The following is a 19,934-nucleotide window of genomic DNA, read 5'->3' as shown; positions in this document are numbered from 1 at the left end:
CTCCTGGCTCCACAGGACAGACAGCAGCAACAGCCCAGTTTTACTTAAGCAAACCAAGCAGCCAGGGTTTGACAATAAACAGGAGACCAATACATGCCACCCAAGTGCCACTTTCAGGGGTGGCTTTCCCAGCATTTTAAAAGACTTTTGCAATTGCAAAATTGACTAGTCACCAGGACTAACGCCTATGCTCAGCAGGTCTGTCAGTCTCAGATGTTCGGTCGAGTTATCTGACTCACTAGGGCCCTTTCCCTCCTGTTTTAAAACAAATAGAGGCTTAAAATGCATGCTGTAATTTTTCCAGATTTTCACCTGTAGAAAGCACAGGAGAGGGGCCCTGAAGAGCTAGACATTTAGACTCTTCCTGCTAGCTTGTATATCCCATTGCAAAAGGGCAAGAAATCCATGACATTTATACAAACACAAACAATTTACACTCCTGTAACACCTTTATTCTTCTGGGAGATCTCATTTGGACGCTGTGCTGGTTCACACCATCCGCCTGAAGTGGAAGTCTCCAGAACACAAGTGGCCAAGTGCATTCACGCTTGGGTACAGCTCACTCGCCACATACAAAATCCCACGTATCTGCACTGCTGCAGTTTTTTTTTATATATATATATATATGTATATATATATATATATCTCACCAAGCCTTGACTGATTTGCATGATTCTGTGTATTTCTAAAGCATGCAGTTACCACAGATGGACCTCATAGAAGTGAGCTGGGAATTCTCTGTTGCTGAGGGGTGGCCTTTATCTGACCAGTGCAAATGGACACAGGTAGAGCTTCCAGCTCATTATTGATAAGAGGCTTCTTCATTACTTTCAGACTTTCCAGTAAATGGAAAATATGGAGGGAGTAAAAGATAACAGTGAATGTCATTGACTACGTCCAGAAATCCAGGGATTTTACAGCAGCTGAAGTCGTCTGTACACAGACCATTACCCCTTGTAACCCGGAAAGAGTAATGGAGCAAATTCACAGAGCTCTCCCTCTTTGATGCTAGAAGGGCATGGAGAGAACAGTGGTGACTCTTCCACCTCCAAATGTCAAGTACTCGTAATTGCTTTCGAATGTGGGAAAGAAAATAGCCAGGAAAGGGGGTCATTTGAGTACTGTGGCCCTACTCCTGCTCTCCCAGTCTGGCTATAAAGCTCCTCTCTCCTCATTTCTCCCCAAAGTCTCCGCAGAAGCCACATGGAGCATTATAAATGGAGGGATCTTTGAGGTGGCACATTCCTCTGGAGCCACCACGTCAGCAGAGAGGCCAGCCTGGCTAGGGAAGCACATGGGAATCCTCCAGCACAAGCAACCAGAGGAGACGCCTATTTCCCGTGGGAGCCACATTGGACATGATTATGTTGTCGCTGTTAACAGTTCTATTACAGTCTTAAAATGCAACTGCAGAAAAGAACGTACATCTAATGAAAGCATCTGCATATTCAGATTACTACTAGGATTTCTAATAAGTACATTAATAATAAGTCAATCATAAACATGTATATGTAAAATGTGTCTGCCAAACAAGGGAACTAGATAGCAGTGTAAGGCAACTGTAGTAAGTGCATGAGACAAAAGGATGTCATGGGAAAAGACAGATGTATTTTGCAATTGCACTAATCACTTAGGAGAACACCCTTTGCCATGGGAATTCCTGACACCCTCTTCCTGGGCAGCATTCACCCTGGTCCTCCTTCCAGCATCATTTGTGCCTTGTGACTCTTGCGATTTAAACTTCTTCCCACAAACGATGCATTTTGCAGCACAATGAGCCACAGCAATTTGAATGTTGTAAGGCATCACTATTTCCATGCCACTGCTGTCGTGAGCAGCGAGTTAGAGCTTGATTGGCTTGCGAGGAGGTGGCGTGCACTTGGGAACGCTCGTGTCCTGCACCGCCACGTCACGCGCTGTCAAAACACGTCAGCAGAGCCTTCGTGCTGAGCACCAGCTTGCTTGTAAAGAGAGCCCACACACACCAGGAATTCACAGACACAGCCTCTTCTCCAGAAGTAACAGTTATTTTTGTAACAGTGCATCTAATTCCCTCATCCATAGGTAGCAAAATAGACTTTTCTACTGCTTTCTCATTATCGGGAGCACTAGTAGTGACTTCTACAAATGGATGACACAAGGGACTCCCTTTTACACAAGGGGATGCAGAGGCATTGGCCAGATATTGAGACCTTTACTTTCTCATTTTAAAGTGATATAAAATAAATGATTGCTACTTCTACTGAATATATAAAGCCCTCAGTTGGTTAGATCTAGGGGGAAACTGAACAGTTAATTTAAGCACAATATTAACGTTAGCAGCATTTCTAAGCACACATTCTCTGTAATTAAATACAGCCACAAGCCACTGGAAGCACAAGACACATTACGTACTATTACAGTCATGCCTACACACAAGCACGTAGACACAAGCCATGCACAACAACAATACCTTCAACTTCGACAAGTGTCCCAGTTCCTTAGCGGCACTGAAAATCAACTGTGTACCCTATGATTGCAAGTTACAAAAGAAAAAAAGGGAAAATAAAGGTCAAGTGAGCTCTGCATCTTTTTGCTTTGAACATGGCAAATCGTTTCACAAATACAACAACTTTACATAAGAACCCCCAACGCCAGTCACAGTAACTTAACTCATTACCTAGTGAAAAACCTAGCATTTCACAGAACTGTGGAACGACTGAGGTTGGAAGAGACTTCTGGAGACCATCTAGACCAACCTCCTGCACAAGCCGGGTTGCCTAGAGCACTTGCACAGGATAGTGTCCAGGTGGGGTTTGAATATGTCCAGAGAAAGAGACTCTACAACCTCTCTACGCACCTTGCTCCATCGCTGTGTTACCCTCACAGTCAAGAAGTTTTTCTCATGTTCAGATGGACCTGCCTGTGTTGCAGTTTGGGCCTATTGCCTCTTGTTCTATCGCTCGCCACTATTGAAAAGAATCTGTCCCCATGCTCTCTACACTGATACGATCCTCCTCCAGTCTTCTCCAGGCTCTCTCTCAGCCCTTCAGTATAAAGGGTGCTCTAGTCCCTTAATCCTCTAGGCAGCTGGACTTGTGCCACGTCTCTGGACACAGCACTCCAGATGTGCCCTCACCAGGGCTCAGCAGACAGGAAGGATCAGCTCCCTCAACCCGCTGCACGTGGCTATCTAACAGGCCAACATGCAACGTTGGCCTGTTGCGAATTTCTGAGTATTCCACATTCAGACCTATTTCAGATCACAATATTCTGCTAATTGGCTTGTTCTGGCTCACAGATGTCACCATTTAAATAAGATTGCCCCTTCAAAAGGGTTGCACAGACTGGGTGTGAGGATGTCCTATCGGTTCACCTGCAAGTGGTCCTCGGTATTTCAAGTCAAGTCTAGATACGCATGAACACACTGGTTCTATAAGACTGGACAAAGCTGACACCACCCAGCTGATGGCAACCTGCCTACATATTGAGTCAGGAACTGCACCTGAGCAGTCCCCAGGACAGGCTGGCAAACTAACTCCAGTGCACATTGCTTCTTATGTGGCAACTTTTTCCTAACTCAAAACCCTTGGCAGCGGCTCTTCTTCCACACTAAGTCTTACTGATGCTCTACGACCAAAGAGGGGCGTGTTGAGGAAGATGAACCCCAGTGGCAGGAAATCTTGCTTCGAGCAGCCTGCACTCCAGCAGAATGGATCTTTACACACACTCCCTACAACGATGATAAAGATACTTTTCCCTTTCCCCATCACATCATTTCTCTGTTGCATAATACTCCTTTTTGCCTAGGGACTCAAGCCCGAAGTTAAATTAGAAAGATCAAAGCAACTGATACAGATCTCCAGCCTCTCCTCCCACAGATGCTTTATGGGGTATGCTGGAATTTATTTTTTTTCCCCTTCACTCTATTCTTGCCATTCATCTGTTCTTGTCTTTTTCTTTTAACTGTCACAAGTGCCTGTTATTCCACTCAAAATAAAATCACAGCCTGCTGTAATTTTGGCTGCGAATGGCACATCTATCACTTCATGAAACTTCTCTCCAGTCCTCTGGTGTCCAGACTGGGCCAGGTTTGGGCTACAGGACCAAGGCATATAGCTCTAGACAACCACTCCTCTCCTGTGGTATCACTACCATCATTTTTTTTTTCTCTTTAGGAACATCATTAGGACAACGTCAGGAGAGCTGTCCTCTCAAAGATGATTTTTAGCTCTTGTGACTTGTAATAAATTGTTAGAGGCTAGTGTTAAAAGCATGTGGAAATGCCATCACAGCTACCAGTTGGGAAGGGTTTGGGAAGGCCAAGCTTGTAAGCTTTCAGAGACAGACATGCTGGTGGGTGGCATTTCCTAGTACGGCCCTTCCTCAGGTAAAGAAGGGGCTTGGGAAGAAGGATCACTCAGGATCCCTTGGGAGCTGATCCTCTTTTGGGATCCTGGCTCCACAAGGGCCACATTTCCCTGAAAGTCTCCAGTGAATCCAAAGCACAGACCCCTTGGTCAAGCATGGATCCTTTGCACAGCCCTCCCCTCTCACCTACTACTCTCCCTTATCTCAAAGTCCTTCACATTGCTACTTAACCACGACTGCCATGAATAATCCCTCCTAAATCAGTCAAAAAAAGTATGAAATAACATCAAAATCACTGAACTGTCCATCGCTCCTACCTATGGCAGTCACTATTTCATTTCGGTTTCAGTTCTTGGTCATTTGCTGCTTTTAAGTCAGCACTCCGTGGGCAGGAGCTACACCACACATGTATTTGCACAGGTTAAATGATCATCATCAGCTCCACTGATCCATTTCCCCTGAGCATTTCAAAATCAGCCCAGGTCTGCAGTCACTAATTAGGTACTTTTTCCTTAATTTTGCCAGTTTCTGAAACTGCTCAAGCTGAAACACTCTGTGACTGGAAATTGTGGACCGCCTCCTGATTTGCTCTACCTACAACTACCACTTGGCCCTCACCATTCATCATCCTTTTATGTTTTTTTAGTAGAAATCAATACAGATCATGACCATTATTGACTGCATAGGCGAACAGATGCTCTTGATAAATGCAGACAAGGGCAAGACATCCATGAGGGAAGGGTTTGGGAGCTCCAATTCTCATGGGCAGACCCAACAGTGATACTACTACTCTCTGAACTGAAAGAATACAGAAAAGCTCTAAATCTCTAGCAAATAAGGTGGGCCACGTCATATAATCCACCACATGGGACATGGCAAGAGGGACATGGCAGCACCAGTGCATTGGTACCAAGCAGCAACTGCTGTTAGATGCACCTGCTATTCTCTACAATTCATCATGGAGCTCGACTTACAGCTTTTAAAAATTAAGGTTTTCTTGCTTGTTGACCTAGCAGGAAGAAAAAAAATGTTTTCAAAATCCAAGTTACAAAAACGTAAAGTGAGCAGCCTCAAAACAAACTAATACTAGCGTCTCTTGCTGAGTATTTTCAGCCTTCCTTGGGATTGTTTTTTTCGAACAACAACATTAACCAGCCTTGGCACGTAGTCTCCCTGCTGCAGGCTGCTTAGCAGGGCAGGCCTGCAACGCTGAGCAATTCCCAGCGACTTGACACGCTTCACGGAGCAAAGCTGCTCACATAACTGCTCTTGAGCTCTTCTGGCCCGCTAAGAAAACCCTCATCAATCAGTGCCAATCTCCGGGAACATGCCCGCGAGCCGGAGTCACGGCGCTGTTATATGGAGTTTGTCATCAACGCCAGGAATGCCTGAGGAACATCCGGACAGCTCCTTCCTCCGTCTCGTAAACAAGTTGCTACACATCCTCGGAAAGTTATTTACTCGTGGAAAATACTCTACAAAGCTCCGCAGGCGGCACTTATTCTGTGTGCACCACTTGGGAATGAAACCAACTCTTGAGGGAACAAGAAAAAAAGCCCAGAATTAAAATGTCAAAGATGAAGGGTGAAGGGAAATTAAGACCTTACCAGGAAATGTTTCTAACTAGCTCTGCGACAAACACAGCTGGAAAAGAGACAAACAAGCAGTGCTCACTTTTCTCAAGAAATTCATTTAACCTTGTTAACTTTTTGGAAACAGGAATACTCAGGAACATCTATAGTCTGCAGCAGAGAGATTTTGAACTAACTTTTAAAGCTTTGACCGAATTTGCCCCAGGAAAGGCATTCAGAGACGGATCAGCAGATGATACAAAGTCTAATTGGTAGAAGCCAACAGAACTGCACTGATTTTTATTCCAATAGGCTCAAGCCCTCGTAGCTTAATTGTCCTAGTACTGAGTAAAGAAGGTTACGAACCAGAAGCTTACTGCAAGTATTTTGAATTTCAGTCTCCTTGGTAAACAAACAAACAAAAAAAAAACCCAAGCAATGGCATGTCATACTAATGCAAAGAAGTTAGAATGGTATCATACATTCCTTTCTTAGTTCATTTTCTCTCCTCACAGATTCAACAATATGAGAGCTCATAATTTAGTAGCAACCTTTAAGTTCATTCTAAAAGCTTTATCATCAGGGAACATTAGATACCAGCCTTTAAAATCAGACTTTTTTTGATCATTTTTTTTTGATCATCTGCAGTCAAAGGCAGCACATTTCACTCAAGGTTAGGACAGTCCTTCCCACCACAGAGCAGCCCCAGGCTCTTTCACTTCTAGATATTGCAGTCGAGAGGAGGCATTTAAGCAATCCACAAGTTACAACAAGTTTCAGAAAACCTTCTCAAAGAAGCTCTCTCCTGCACCACAGAATAACTTGCAGATGATGCGGAAGCAAAAAAAAAAAAAAAAAAAACTCATATAAACAGAATCCACTATCTGCAGCTATTTTGTTTCTAACCTGGACTACCTTCTCATCTAGTGGAGAAAAGCTTGCTAAGAGTGGAGAAGAGCATAGCAGGGGCAAACATAAATGCTGCCTCACCTAAATTGGCTGCTGGGTAACATGCAAAATAAATAAATGAGAGGCTTCAGAGGAATCACCATGGTGCGAGTTAAGCAACTCCTCACTGACCCGAGCAGCTGCTGATGAAAGGCTGAAGATCCGCACTAAGCAGGGAGGGAGAGAAGGCAAAGTACATCTAGCCCTGCAAATATCCCCAAGTGATGGGCACTGAGTCCCAAAATAGGAATTCCCAGAGAGCTGTGTTTGCCTATCTACTCATCCAGGACACAGAGTATTAATTAAATGTTGATCTTCACTTAAAGCTAGTGAGGTGTGAACTGCTCTGTGAATTACTGGAGATCATGTTGCTATTAATCTCACAACCCACGAGCAGTCAGAGCTTAGGGAGGTAGAAGCCAGTCTCTGGAGAGGGTTAGGAGAACATTGGCAGCCCTGGTCCTTGGAGCACGAGGCTGTAAAACGGCCCCTTTCCCACTGCAGCATCCATGGGCAGCAGCTACCCAGGATCTCACGGGAATGCCCCCTGCAAAAACCCTCCAGAAGCAACTGAGAATGAAAGGGGAGAGATGAGATTTTCTTCCCTGTGTAATGCAGGCAGAGCTAATCCAAGGGGAATAAATCAGCCCGGGCAGTGACAGGCGTTAGAGTGCAGGGACAAGGTCACACCAAGTTAAACCCTCTTCTGTATTCCCAACAGAGAACCTTGGGACTGCTTTTACTTTCCATAACTGGCATTAAAAATGCTTTCTGTAAACTTTTTAGGGCTGCAAAAGGGAGAAAAAAATCAAACATAAAAGGAATTCTTCTACCAGGAGCATTTCCTACTTCCTAAGAGCTGCAGAGGAGTTTTAGGTGGGAAAACTCAATCTAACAACTTCCAAACACACACAGGGTACAGCTAGGGCCTCCTCTGGCAGAGGACTTTCATTTGTTGCTTTGGGCACAACCTTCTGAAACCTTTCTGGAACAGCTACTCTTTTTCCAGATCAAACTAGCTCAGCCTTCTCACTATGATAAAATTGATGAGATTGCTAAAAATCCAGCTGTGATCATTTTGCGTTACTTTGGAAAAATGAGGGTGTGCGTCACTGCACAAAAAGGCAATTTGAAAATGAAGCGATGGCAACACAAAACTACTTGTAAAAACCAAAGAAAGAAAACAAACAAGCAAAAGAAAGAAAACAAATAAGCAAAAGAAAGAAAACAGTGGCTTAAGCAACAACCTGCAGGCTAGAACTGGCTAAACATAGTTATTGCCCCTTCGTGATACAGCACTGAAGCACCCTCCTACTCTGCCTTTAAAATTAAAAATCAGCAAGTACAAAGCCCAAGCTGCTCCTCCCTGGTTCCCTCCAAGGCCCTTGATCTCACTGCTTCCATCCCTAATGGGTCATGATAGCACTGCTCTTGCATGATAATTTTAGCATTTCTCCCCAAAGACTCCTTTTTATAGAAGTTCAGCAAAGGGATATAGATCCAGCATCTTTCAAAATTAGGGTGTTTTTCTCCTTTATAAGTTCAAAGGAAAACAGAAATGATCACTCCGAATCTGAGCTCGGAGCAAGTAGCATCTAGCAAATTTGTGCCTTGGGCTCATTAGCAGGTACGACAGCACACTGGGTCTCAGCAACTCTAAAGTTGTCATCGTGAAGCCCAGAGACAAAGACCTTCTCTCTTCCAAAGCAAGGAAAACCTAGTGGAAATTGCAAGTTTGCATTGCTTTTCTACAGACTACAACTCAAGAAATCCACTCAATGCATGCAGGCAGCTGCTGAATAGTGAAAACCACTATTGTTCTGCCCACCATGAGGATAAAATACATGAGCAGAAATTAGCCACTAGCCCTCTCCAACGCAGACATGAAAAGAAGTTCTGGATCGTTTCCAAATAATAAGGTTATAGCCCAGTCTTCAGACTACCTACCAACTGCATGCCCTCCCCCAGAAGAGTTGGACATATGTGACTTACAGTTAATCAGCTGCTGTCATTTCTCAAAATTAGGAAAGAGGCCGATTTTCCATCGTTAAGGTGTCAAAACATGTCATGACAGGCTCATTCAGTATGTCAGTGCTGCTGAGCAATTATATAAAAAGCTGCCTTTGAAGGCAAGCTATCTGGACATGCTTCGAACTCTTCCAACTGGAGACACAAAAGCCATGATAGCCCTAACTTAGTTAAACCTCAGTTATTAAAAAGGAATCCTAAATTAAACCACATCTACACAGAGAGAATTGTGACTAATGAGATGATGATAAATAGGCAAAAGAGTTCACAGGTGCTGACCTAGCACCATGAAGCCAACGCTAACTGCCAGATAATCCTGTATGCACACTTTCTTCAAAGGACTGCCACTCCTCATCCACCTAATCTGATATTCTTGACAGCCACTATTTTTGGATCATAGATATTGGATTCCTGTGCTTCTGGAGTATCTGTTCTGTATCTTTCAACCCTTGAAACAAACCTTGAAACAGACCTTGAAACCTCGAAGCTAACAGGGCTGCTTTCTTTCTTTGCTAGGTTGCAGACACCTCTTTCCTTCCCAGAGCAGCTAACACACAGGCCGATTTATCTGGACAAAAGACTCAGCTGGTCAAGGAGCTGTTACGCAGGGAATGGTGACACTTTCTGATGTGAGTCAGGAAGGAGAAAAGGCTTTACCGTATGGTCCGTCAGAGGAGGCAGCACTATCAGCTTCTCCATGGTGTTCATTACCACCCTCCAGAGTTCCTTCAGCACCCGCTTCAACACCGTCTTTTCACACACGGTCGCAAAGAGCGTCAGGCTGCAAGGAAAGAGTAGGAACTCAGTAAGCAGCAGAAATGCAATTTGCAAGGAGAAAGGAGAGGTGTATGTGAGAATCAGTGTCCCATCCAAAACAATGTTTCGCAATGGTTGCTTTATGGGAAAAATTTTCCCTTGTCATAGAGTAGCCTGTTTTCATCCTTGGAATTTTGACGCTAATGACATTGACGTGTTCTTCTGACCTGTCATTTCTGATTATTGACCCGAGGATCATGGAAATATCACTGATATCTTAGCTAGGTAGCTGGGAATATCCCAAATAAGATCTGTTACTGTCATCCTGGTCCTTTTAAGGAGATACTTTCTGATGTATACGGCCTACAAAGTGTGTAAGACAAAGTCATAAACAAATATAGAAAAAACAGTTTTAAGGTTGAAGGGATTATAATGATCTTTGCTAAATTCCTAAATTAATACTTCCCAGGCTGTTATGCCGAAGTTTCTGCAAACACAACTTCTGATAGTTGCTAAAGTCCCTAAACAAACCACCTCTCGAACTACCTCAAGGCATTTCTCTGATTCCTCTGCACTTAGTTGCAATTGCCTTCACCAGCAAGCACCTGCCATATGCTTGTTCCCTTTTCCATAAAGCAGTTCCGCATTACCTCCCCATTTACTCCTCCTTTACTATCGTGTATGTTGCCAAAAAGGTTAAGAAATAATAGATCCATCTTCAAGGTCCAACAGTGGAAAGCTACAAAATAGGAATTCTACTGTCAGTTGTAGTGCATGGGCAGTAGCCAACTCTTCCTCATTCGGCAACATCTCCCAGGTTTCTCATTTTCCAATAGCTGGTTAGGCAGTAAGTGAACAAAACTGAGTAGGGACTGATGTCATGTTTGTAGGAGGCAGAAGTCATTAAAAAAAGGCTTTTCTACCAATAGAGGCCTGAGGAAAAGAATCCAGGCTCAAATTGCCACCCTCAAAATGATTTGCTCTGCGGCTGGATGGAAAGCTCAGAGTACCCCAGTTTCCCGGTGATACAAGAGGATAACTTTTCAGGATTAGCAAAGGCATGCCTGGAAAATGCTCAAAGAAATGAGACAGGTCCTAGATGTACTGAATGCCTCAAAGAGTCACTTGCTATGTGGAAAGAGAGCTAGCAAGGCAATTATTTCTCAAACTTTTATGTAGCCGTCACTTCTCACACTGTATTTATCGAAACTGCTGGCTGCACCTTTCAAAATAAAGGCCTGCTGTACATCATCAAGAAAATTAATTTCTACTGTAATTAAAAACTCTAACACTTCACAGATCAAGGTTTAGCTGATACTAAGAATTATGTGCAAATGGCAGCAAAATATCCCTGCACAGTTGAATAATACCACATAGCATTAGTGGAAACTGTTAATTAAAACAATGGATCTCTAGTTCAATTCCTTCAAGGTGGATGTGCAGAAATATACCCAACCTAATGCAAAAATTTGTTAGTTATAACACTTGGTATGGTCAGAACACACAACCCAAACATGATATCCTGGGATTCTGAATAGCAAATGCATCTAGAACATAAGTAGGTTTTACAGTATGTTTGTTAACTGGCTACAGGGTATTACAGAAGGAGAAAACTGAAGCTAGGTAGCTTCCTATTTACTATATGCCTCAGTCTTCCTCCTACCTGACAAGCATGGTGCTTTGCTGATATATCTACATTTGCCAAAGGGAAGAAGGGAGAATTGGGAATGAAGTGTGGTATTGGATGAAAGCTGTGGACATATATGATCCATGGCTTTAGGAGAAGCAGATTTGGGAAGGCATTAACTCTACCTGACAATTCGGAGGCTATACATTTTAAGAACCACCCAAGAACATGGAGCTGTTTTCCTTCTCCATCCCATTCCCAATTAGATGAGATATGCGTATATCTGAAAACACTCTTACTTTCCATCCAGAAAATCCATCAATGGCCTCAGGACATTATCTGCATCTTGTGCCACGGTGTTTCTGGCATTAGCAGGAACATTTCCCGTTCCTTTCACTTGACAGAGGATATCCGACATTTGCTTGACACACTCATCAATACGAGTCTGAAAGCTGGATGGGTAAGAAAGAAGCAAACAAGATTATTTATGGCACAGCTCCCACCTCTAGTGCATATGGTAAAACATTCCAAGCCCATAAACTGTACACTTATTTATTCATTCTTAATCCTGAGATTTTTTACTTATTTCTTCACAGTGTTTGTTATAAAGGGACATGCTATCCAATTCCTTATGCACATCATCCACCAGCAGCCCACCACCTGGGAACACAGACACACTCACACTTGAGAAGAGTTTGTTCTTTCCGCTTATAAGGAGAAATCATCCTTTGTTGTTTTCTAGAAATGCAGTTATTTTTATCCCAAAGCCTTGCATATACTTGCCTTCTGCACAAAGTGTTATATCCTAAAGATCAGTATATAATATGGAACAACGACGTGACCCATGGACAACTCCAAGCACATGAGAGTCCACGGCAGTAACCTGCCTATGACCTATCACAGGCCAAGCCTTTAAAATCACAGAGATGTCCTGAAGGCAGATAGAGACTGAAACTGGTCCATTGTGATCCATTCTATACAGAACTATCAGTACCACATGTGGGGTTTAGCTATATAATGAGCAGCACCCCTGTAACGACGTGACTTGTAAGCCATTAAAGTGCAGTTAACTTTTCATCTCTTACTGCTATGAAGATTTAAAATGAAATAATGCAGTGGTTAGATATGATGGATATCACAGCAGGGCAGTCAACCTAATGATTCAGAGAACAAAGGGAAATGCTTTGACATTTAAAAGAACAATTACTAGCAATAGATGTTACAAATGACATTCAGTGATCCACTAAAGGCACAGAGGTTTAAAAACATGAAGTGAAATCAGTGTTAGGAACTAGGGTAACGGCTTAAGAGCAGGAACCCAAGTTTGGAAGCCAGCTTTGCATCCAAGCAGACTGAGCTCCTCCTGTGTGAATCACCAGGACACGCATGGAGCAGGAAGCACCTTCCCAGTCCAAACATCTCCCTCTGTTACTGCCCTGTTGCTCTACACTTCTTTCCCCTACTCATCACCTCCTTCCTTTCCTGCATTGCAACCTCCAGCCTCATGATCCTCCTTGCTCACTTCTGAACTGCTTCTCATTGCAATTCCAGACAGTTCTCTTTGCATCCAGCCTCCATTTCCCCTTTTGTTCCTCTCCACTTAGCAGAGGATGGCTTGCAGCTGCCAGTTGTGGCTACAACAGCTTAGCCAGAGATGGTAGCCACATCACGTGTGCTACAGGAAAGCAGCACAGGGAATTTCTGGCACTGCCAACAGTCCTTATTCTATTACAGACTAATCCTACTCCACAGTTTCCCCAAATGCTACATCAGTTGTGGGATCCCACTTCGAGACACTTGCAAACCTCCAATTAGGGGGAAAAAAAGGAACATCTCTTAAAAGATAAAATAATAATAATACAAGGTAAAATTGTCACCAATGATGAAAACTGGTAAATAAGTTACTGGGGTAACAGTTTCATCTGAATGTGAAGTCCATGTTACCACACAGCACAAGGGGAACCCTCCACAACAGCAAGTTAAAAAGACAACTTCACTTAGGCTGTCAGGCAGGGCCTTCTGCTCCCTAACTCTTACAGGATTTTCTCCCTTCCCTCCTGCAGCCTCCAGGAACAAAACAGCCATCAGCCTTACATGAGGTGTAAACTCTTTCAGGGTTCTGGTTCTCTGAGAAGTCCTGTAAAGTGGAAAACATTTCTGTGTCCAGACGTAAAAATCTCAGCTCAAAGGTGGCGGGACTCTTGGGATGCAGGATGCTTGCCCAGCAAGTGCCATTTTATCACATGCAGCAAAGTGAGAGCTGCAGTGTGAGGTGTGCACCGTGCTGTAGGAGCAGCTTCTTGCAAACCCTGCACAAAATACTGTGGATATAGGTCTTACCTCCCGCATTTACATCCTTCAGGAGAAGATCCTGCTCATGCAGGAAACTGCAGTCCCACTTTTCATTCTCTGTTAATGTTAATGAGTAAATGAAGCAGCTGAGCCCTGTGGCTGGTTAAATCTCTAGCTGGCACATCTCTCTACAACACTGCCTGCCACGCGTGCTGATACTGAATAATCTCTTTAAATTATATTTGCAAACGTCAAGATTCAACCCTAATTGTCTTGTAGCAGTGACACTGCGGAGACGGGTGTCAGGTAACAGTGCTCACCCTCTAATTATAATTTCTCACTCATCCTCCATCTAATAAGGAACCTTATTGTTTCAGATTGGTTACAGTTGGAGTCTCTCCGCTTCTTGCTTTGCCATCATTAGAGGCAGTGGGAGCTACCTGCTTAGCTCCGTGTGCTGAAATCCAGCTGGACACTGACAAATCCCACAGTGATTTTTGGTTACAAGTGCTGCAAATCTGTAGATGTAGGAAGCAAACCTAGTACAATTTTCTTTATTCCCCTCACCCTTGTTTAAGCTGTACAGCTCGACATGCCTGCATTAATCTTTTTATGAAGGACAACATGAAATGAATAGGGCTGATTGTGAGGAATGAAGATGAGCTGGGAACCCTCCATTTCTAGATTTTGCTTAATTGACATCTTTTTGTTTTTGCAAAATTATTGTGAAGTTGAGCACGTTTTTATCCTCAGGTAAACGGTATTACGTTCTGAAATCACACTCACCATGAAATCACATAAATGCTATCAAGTTCTTCAAATTGTCTTTTAACAATTCTTTAAAGAGGTTTTCCCTTTGAAATGCCAGAAAACACCATTCGTTGCAACATTCAACCGAGTCAATCTCAAATTCGAAACCCATTTCCCTCTTATTCCAATATTCATTTAACAATCAGAAATCACTCAGCTGTTTCATACACTCAGAGTAGAATGTTTAAACAAGAATGTTGCTTCGTAAATGCTAAGCTGAAAACTGCTTTCAGAGCAATAAAGGAGTAGGCAACTGAGTTACTGACAAGCACTGTTAGTCTATGTACTTCAAACACATTTCACAGCTGAGAGAATTCCGTGTTACCTTTCTGTGTAAAGCAATACAGAAAACACAGCCTTCTAAAAACACTTCCCAGTTCTTTATGTGGTCTCAGCAGCTGAAAGGCCATGAATTCATGACAAAAAAGCAATATAGTTGATATGAACTTCTTTTCTTAACATCAATAAATGAGGCCAGGTGAAGGAAAGGGAGGCTTTGAGGAAGGAGAACCTGGTTATACTCACCTGTTCCCAAACACTGCACTCAGCTCATCCAAAACGTTGTTCAGCTTCACCTGGAGTTCTTTCAGGTGGTCACTTGCTTCCGTGTCCAACTGTAGATGAAAGAAGGAAACTTAGCCCAGACCCAGAGGGCAGTCTGCTGTCTCTCCCAGTGTTCAAGCTCACTGTTGAAGCCACTGTTACCAGGCACACAAATTCCCACCCCGGGGCTTTGCACAATAGGACCCTCTCTTCCACTGACTGCTGCTGTTACAGAAGCTGCAAGATTGTCAGCAGATACGTGGCCAAACAGCAGCAAGAGTTTGTCCTAGGCCCAGATACTCTCACAGTCCTCTTGCTAACACTATTTAAAAAATTTTTTTTTTTTTTTAAATACTTGATGTTATTGACTTGTGCACTACTCCGTGCACGACCTTGGAAGATGCTATTTCCCCTTCCCACCCTGATACCAGCATTTAAACATAAGATTGAGCCCCTGCTCTCCAAAGAACTTCTCCCCAGCTATTTTCCAAACCCGGGCACATGCTGCTCTGCTCTCGCAAGGATCCAGATCATTTCTGATACACAGCTCTTCAGAAGAAACTTTTAGACATAACAGAAAAAAAAGAAGTGCCCAAGCAGTACATGGACTTTGCTGACATGTTGGGATGTGCTGTAAGAAGGTGCTTGCTCCAAGATCCGCAGTCCAAACCTGTTTTTCCATACATGAACAGCTTGCACTTGGGCTGCTTTCACCCCTCCAGCTTTGAAACAAAGGCCTTATCTGAGCAGGCTGCCTATGTACATAGCACCACACCAAGAATGGTTTGGGATCCTTCGGCCTCAAAGAGCAACTTGTAGAACAGACTTGCATTCACATGCAGGCAAGCTTCTGGTTGCAAAACGAACAAGAAAACCCTCCCCAAGTACGTGCATTCAACGCTTCAGCTTTATCTCCAAGCAGAATATTTATTTACCGAGTAATCAGTCTGATACCACCACAGTGGCTAATAATCAGTTTAGATTTCTACAGTATTCCGATGCATACATCTATGCAGGGTTTGAATTTGATAGGAATTCCCTGCTTATATTCTTTAGCATTTGCCAGAGAAAGTCAAGCCTTAGAGGATTTGGAATCGGATCCACTCATTTTTCTAGAGCAAGCTGGCTTGGAAAACAGACTCTATTAGGCATTTGAAAAGCACTAAGGAAAATCCTGGATGAGAATTTAAGAAATGGTGGAAAAATATGCAGATGATTATTACTTAAGCCTTATAACTTTAGGCTTGGCTTGCTGTGATTATTCTTCCCTATTAAACATGAATTTGCATTTCTATTACCTTTTTAAGTCCCTTACTATGAAGGCAGGGGGAAGATAAAGTCATCTCAATCCAGCCAAACTTTTAGGTGACAAAGAACAATGCTGGCAGTGGTTGGTCTTACCCCCACACAAGCCCTGCATCCTCACACTGGAGTACAGTGGCAGTGAGTCACAAGCTACCGGATTCACTATCAGTAACTGCACGGTGCTCTGAGCAGTGTTCTGATTTCGTCCATTTCTGGTAGATTTGGGGCACGTTCAGCTCATCATTGGCCTATACATTTACTTCTTTATTAGTTTAGAGAAGTATATGTGCTGGCTCTAGAGATGTTTTATGTCAGGATCAGCAACTTGTTGCCTTGGTTCATGCAGTTCATGATTAGTTTTACTGTGAAGTGCCATGTCTAAGAGCCTCCAAGTTCTTCCTTGCTGCTACACTTGTCGCCCGTAGTCTGACCTTCCTGGGAGCAGAACAAAATCTGGGATCTGTAGTGCAAGAAGGGGCAGTTGGAGCAGAGCTTCAACATGGGGACAAGCTCCAGTGTCCGCAAGGAGCAACTGTGTCTCCTTTGGAACACAAGATCATGTCTCACTGGGTGCAACCTGGCAAGACAGCTGCCCAGATTTGGCTTAGAAGTTCCTAACCTTTCCCTTGGGAAGCAAAGTCAGGACAGCCCTGGCAAGGAGCATTCTGGTTAAGTGACCACCATGTCCTCTGTCATCCCACAAAGGCTGTTCTTTTCCAAACAAATACTACTACAGAAGGAGGAGTCTAGATAATGTGCTACCAATCACAACTACTTAGTTATTGGTCCAAAGGAAACTTCAGGGAATTACCACAGCATGAGTTAAGTCCATTAGGAAGGTGTGGGCAGGTGTGTATTGCTGTTTCTCATGCATCCAAGTCACTTGGCAGTTACAGTGTCCTTGCAGCATGGGGAATCGCTGTGAACTGTTCTTTGTCAATACGGTGAGGCACTGATAACAGCTCCCAAGTGAAGCTGTGTCTATTCTGCTGCCCAGCCAATGAATTCTAAGAGTATCAGCTATTGCTGATAGCTGGAAGTGCTACTTGGACTGCGTGATAAGTCTGGCTCGTAGAGCAAAGTAGAAAGCAATATTAGATACTTGGGTCATTGCCATACATCAGCCCATCTCTATTGGAAATGGGAGCTCAGCAGGCCTAGGATCTCCACTCTGTGGGTGTACAGGAGATGATTCAGAGGAAGAAAGCTAATGCAAAGCGCTCTGTGCAAACATAGGGCAGCACCCACAGGCAAGTAGCTTCTGATCTCCGAGCAAAGGCTCCAATTCCAGTGGAGATAACGGTTGATGCTTCCATAATGCCGTGTTTGAGATGTTAAACGTGTGGTACCAATAACTGAGGTGAGCACAAAAGGCAGCGCTGTGCTAACTCGAGGGAACAAAGCAGGGCCCTATTGATTTTCTGTAAAGACTTAAAATTTGCACTTCAGAGAATCTTGCCCTCAAAGTCTCATCCAAACACATACAGGACTGGAACCTGCTGAACTGCTAATCCTGTAAATGCAGTGTTTTTTGCAGCATGGTATTATACATCTCATTTCAGGTTGACCTCCTCCTGCTTCTCTCACGGATGAAACGCAACCTGTGGAAGCTGCCACAGGCTTCCGAATCCTCCAAGAGGTATCTTTCATTTGCCCTTCATTTTGACACACGTTGATGAGGACTGAGCAACCAGAACTGGAAGGCTTTTCTTGAGCTACAGAAACTCAGCTCTGCCTTTCTAGACGGTTGCTGATGTTCACTAATTCGCACCTTAGTCCGTGAAATCACCCGGCCTGTTCTGACAAAGCAGCAGCCACAGAATTCTGTCCTTCTGTCCTGTTACAGCCACATGCAAGTTATGGGACTCAACTGGATCCAGCCTGATGCTGTAAATTCTTGTTCTGGCTTCCTCCTGCAAACTTCTCTCTGCAAAAGTCGCTGTGAGGCAGCAGGTTAAGCACATTCAGTCTCCTTGGAAGGACTTGCTGCACTGAGTTTCATGCTTCTCTCTCCTCTCCTTCCTCTCCTATACATTTCAGGCATAAGAAACCTGGAGAGCTTAATACTGGCAATGGCTGGAGGCTCCTCAAATGCTGGAGTGGCCTTAGCTAGCTCTTGAGAGGCTAATGAGAAGCAATTAATAGATGCCACAGACCCCATGAGAACATTCCCATCAAGTGTTGACGGTTTTAAAGCTGTCCTGCCATTTGATATTCAGGTAGCTAACCGAGGATTTAAGAGGTGGGCTAAATCTGGCTGAGCACTAGGAGAGAGTTTCCTGAAGCATTACCTGTGCAGCTTAGCTTAGCTTGTAACCAAAGGCATGAAAATTGTTCGATGGCAATCTGCTGCTACTCAGCAGCTAATTCTCTGAGTTCCCTAAGCAGGGCTCGCCTCTGATACTCACCCTAGACACCTGGACTGTGCCACAAGTGCAGAAATGCATTTTAAACTAAGTTTCCACAGCCCATATAGACTCTATACCAGCAGGAGAGCTTATACAGCTTTATTTTCCATGTTATGAGTTTATAGCTCATGAAGAGCGGAGCAAAACAACGGGCTGAGAGGCATCTCTCACCAGAGAATCTGGGAAGTTTTACACTGGCCTTAAGGAGAGCATGCAGGACAGGCTGATGTCTGCAGGAAAACTGCAGGGATGAGCAGAAAATTGCAGGTCACATTCAGTTTAATTAGATAATAGGTGAATAATTACAGAAATGAGGCTAGATCAGTCATGTGCTAACAATGAACATATATGTGTGTGTGTATATATACATCTCCATCTCCATCCTATTTAAGCACAGAACAGCCCGGTTCTAAAAAGTATTTATGTACCCAGTTTCTGTCAAGCACACACCCCTAACTACCCTGTCTACTATACTACTAAGTATAACTCTGTCAATGCACAGATTTTCAAGCTGGCTTTATTTAGGAATGTTTGAGAGCACTTTAGAGCCACCCTGAAGCTGTTTTGACCCCATGAGACAACAGACCTCAAAAGGGATAATAGAAGCATTAATTATAAATTCTAAAAATCATGCAAGATTTTCCTTCCTATAATCTGTATAAAGCTTCTTTGTGATTTCAAGCACGGATACAAAAGAATCACACCTCAAAGAGCTCTCAAAAGCCATGAAAAGTCCTTCCTTTCCTACCACTACTGCTCATAGACTTGCAAGGCCAATGAACTGCACATGGACACGTGTCTGTGAACCAGAAGCAAACGAAGCCATGAACATGCAGTCACTGAAATCAGACCCCAAGTTCTGGCTTCACACATGGTGTATCTGACTTCACTATTGATGGAACCACAAAATATTTGGTACCTTATTCTCAGCAAAACCACAAACAGTTCAAGAGGACCAGCAGGTAATTATCCTACTTCATTAATCCCCCAAGGAAGCAGTCCTGGGTACAGCAGTCTGGGCAACATTTCCATTTGTTCAGGCTGCTGTATGTTGTACCAATGAACATACACCAAATCTATAGCACAAACTAAGAACCACCCTTCTTGACAAAAGGCTAAAACTCAATAGAGATGCATTTGCAAGAGCACATTTGCCTACATGATTCTACCTGCAAAGCTGTTGTCTCATCAGCTGATACCCACTAGCCAGGTTCAAGTGCCATCAGAGAAGGGACTACCCAAACTAGGACGAGACCTCGGGTCTTCTAGCAAGGAGGATCTGGCAGGTTTCACTCG

The 19,934-nt window shown here is 43.6% G+C and overlaps 1 protein-coding gene across 2 annotated transcripts in view; it reads right to left on the bottom strand.

Annotated features, from left to right (window-relative positions):
• Positions 1-19,934, bottom strand: part of UNC13B (unc-13 homolog B) — a 172,996-nt gene that overhangs the window by 11,609 nt on the left and 141,453 nt on the right. For both annotated transcript variants that reach the window (XM_026039780.1, XM_026039772.1), the window contains 4 exons: positions 14,908-14,996; positions 11,580-11,732; positions 9,555-9,678; positions 2,453-2,509 (listed from right to left, as the gene is read on the bottom strand). In XM_026039780.1, the coding sequence (XP_025895565.1) occupies positions 2,453-2,509; positions 9,555-9,678; positions 11,580-11,732; positions 14,908-14,996 (423 nt within the window). The remainder of the gene's footprint in view (positions 1-2,452; positions 2,510-9,554; positions 9,679-11,579; positions 11,733-14,907; positions 14,997-19,934) is intronic.

Source organism: Nothoprocta perdicaria, unplaced genomic scaffold, assembly GCF_003342845.1.
Source record: "Nothoprocta perdicaria isolate Ctin4 unplaced genomic scaffold, notPer1 scaffold_10, whole genome shotgun sequence".
Classification (NCBI taxonomy): Eukaryota; Metazoa; Chordata; class Aves; order Tinamiformes; family Tinamidae; genus Nothoprocta; species Nothoprocta perdicaria.
Note: the sequence above shows the minus strand (reverse complement) of the source record. Positions and strands in the feature narration are given on the sequence as shown.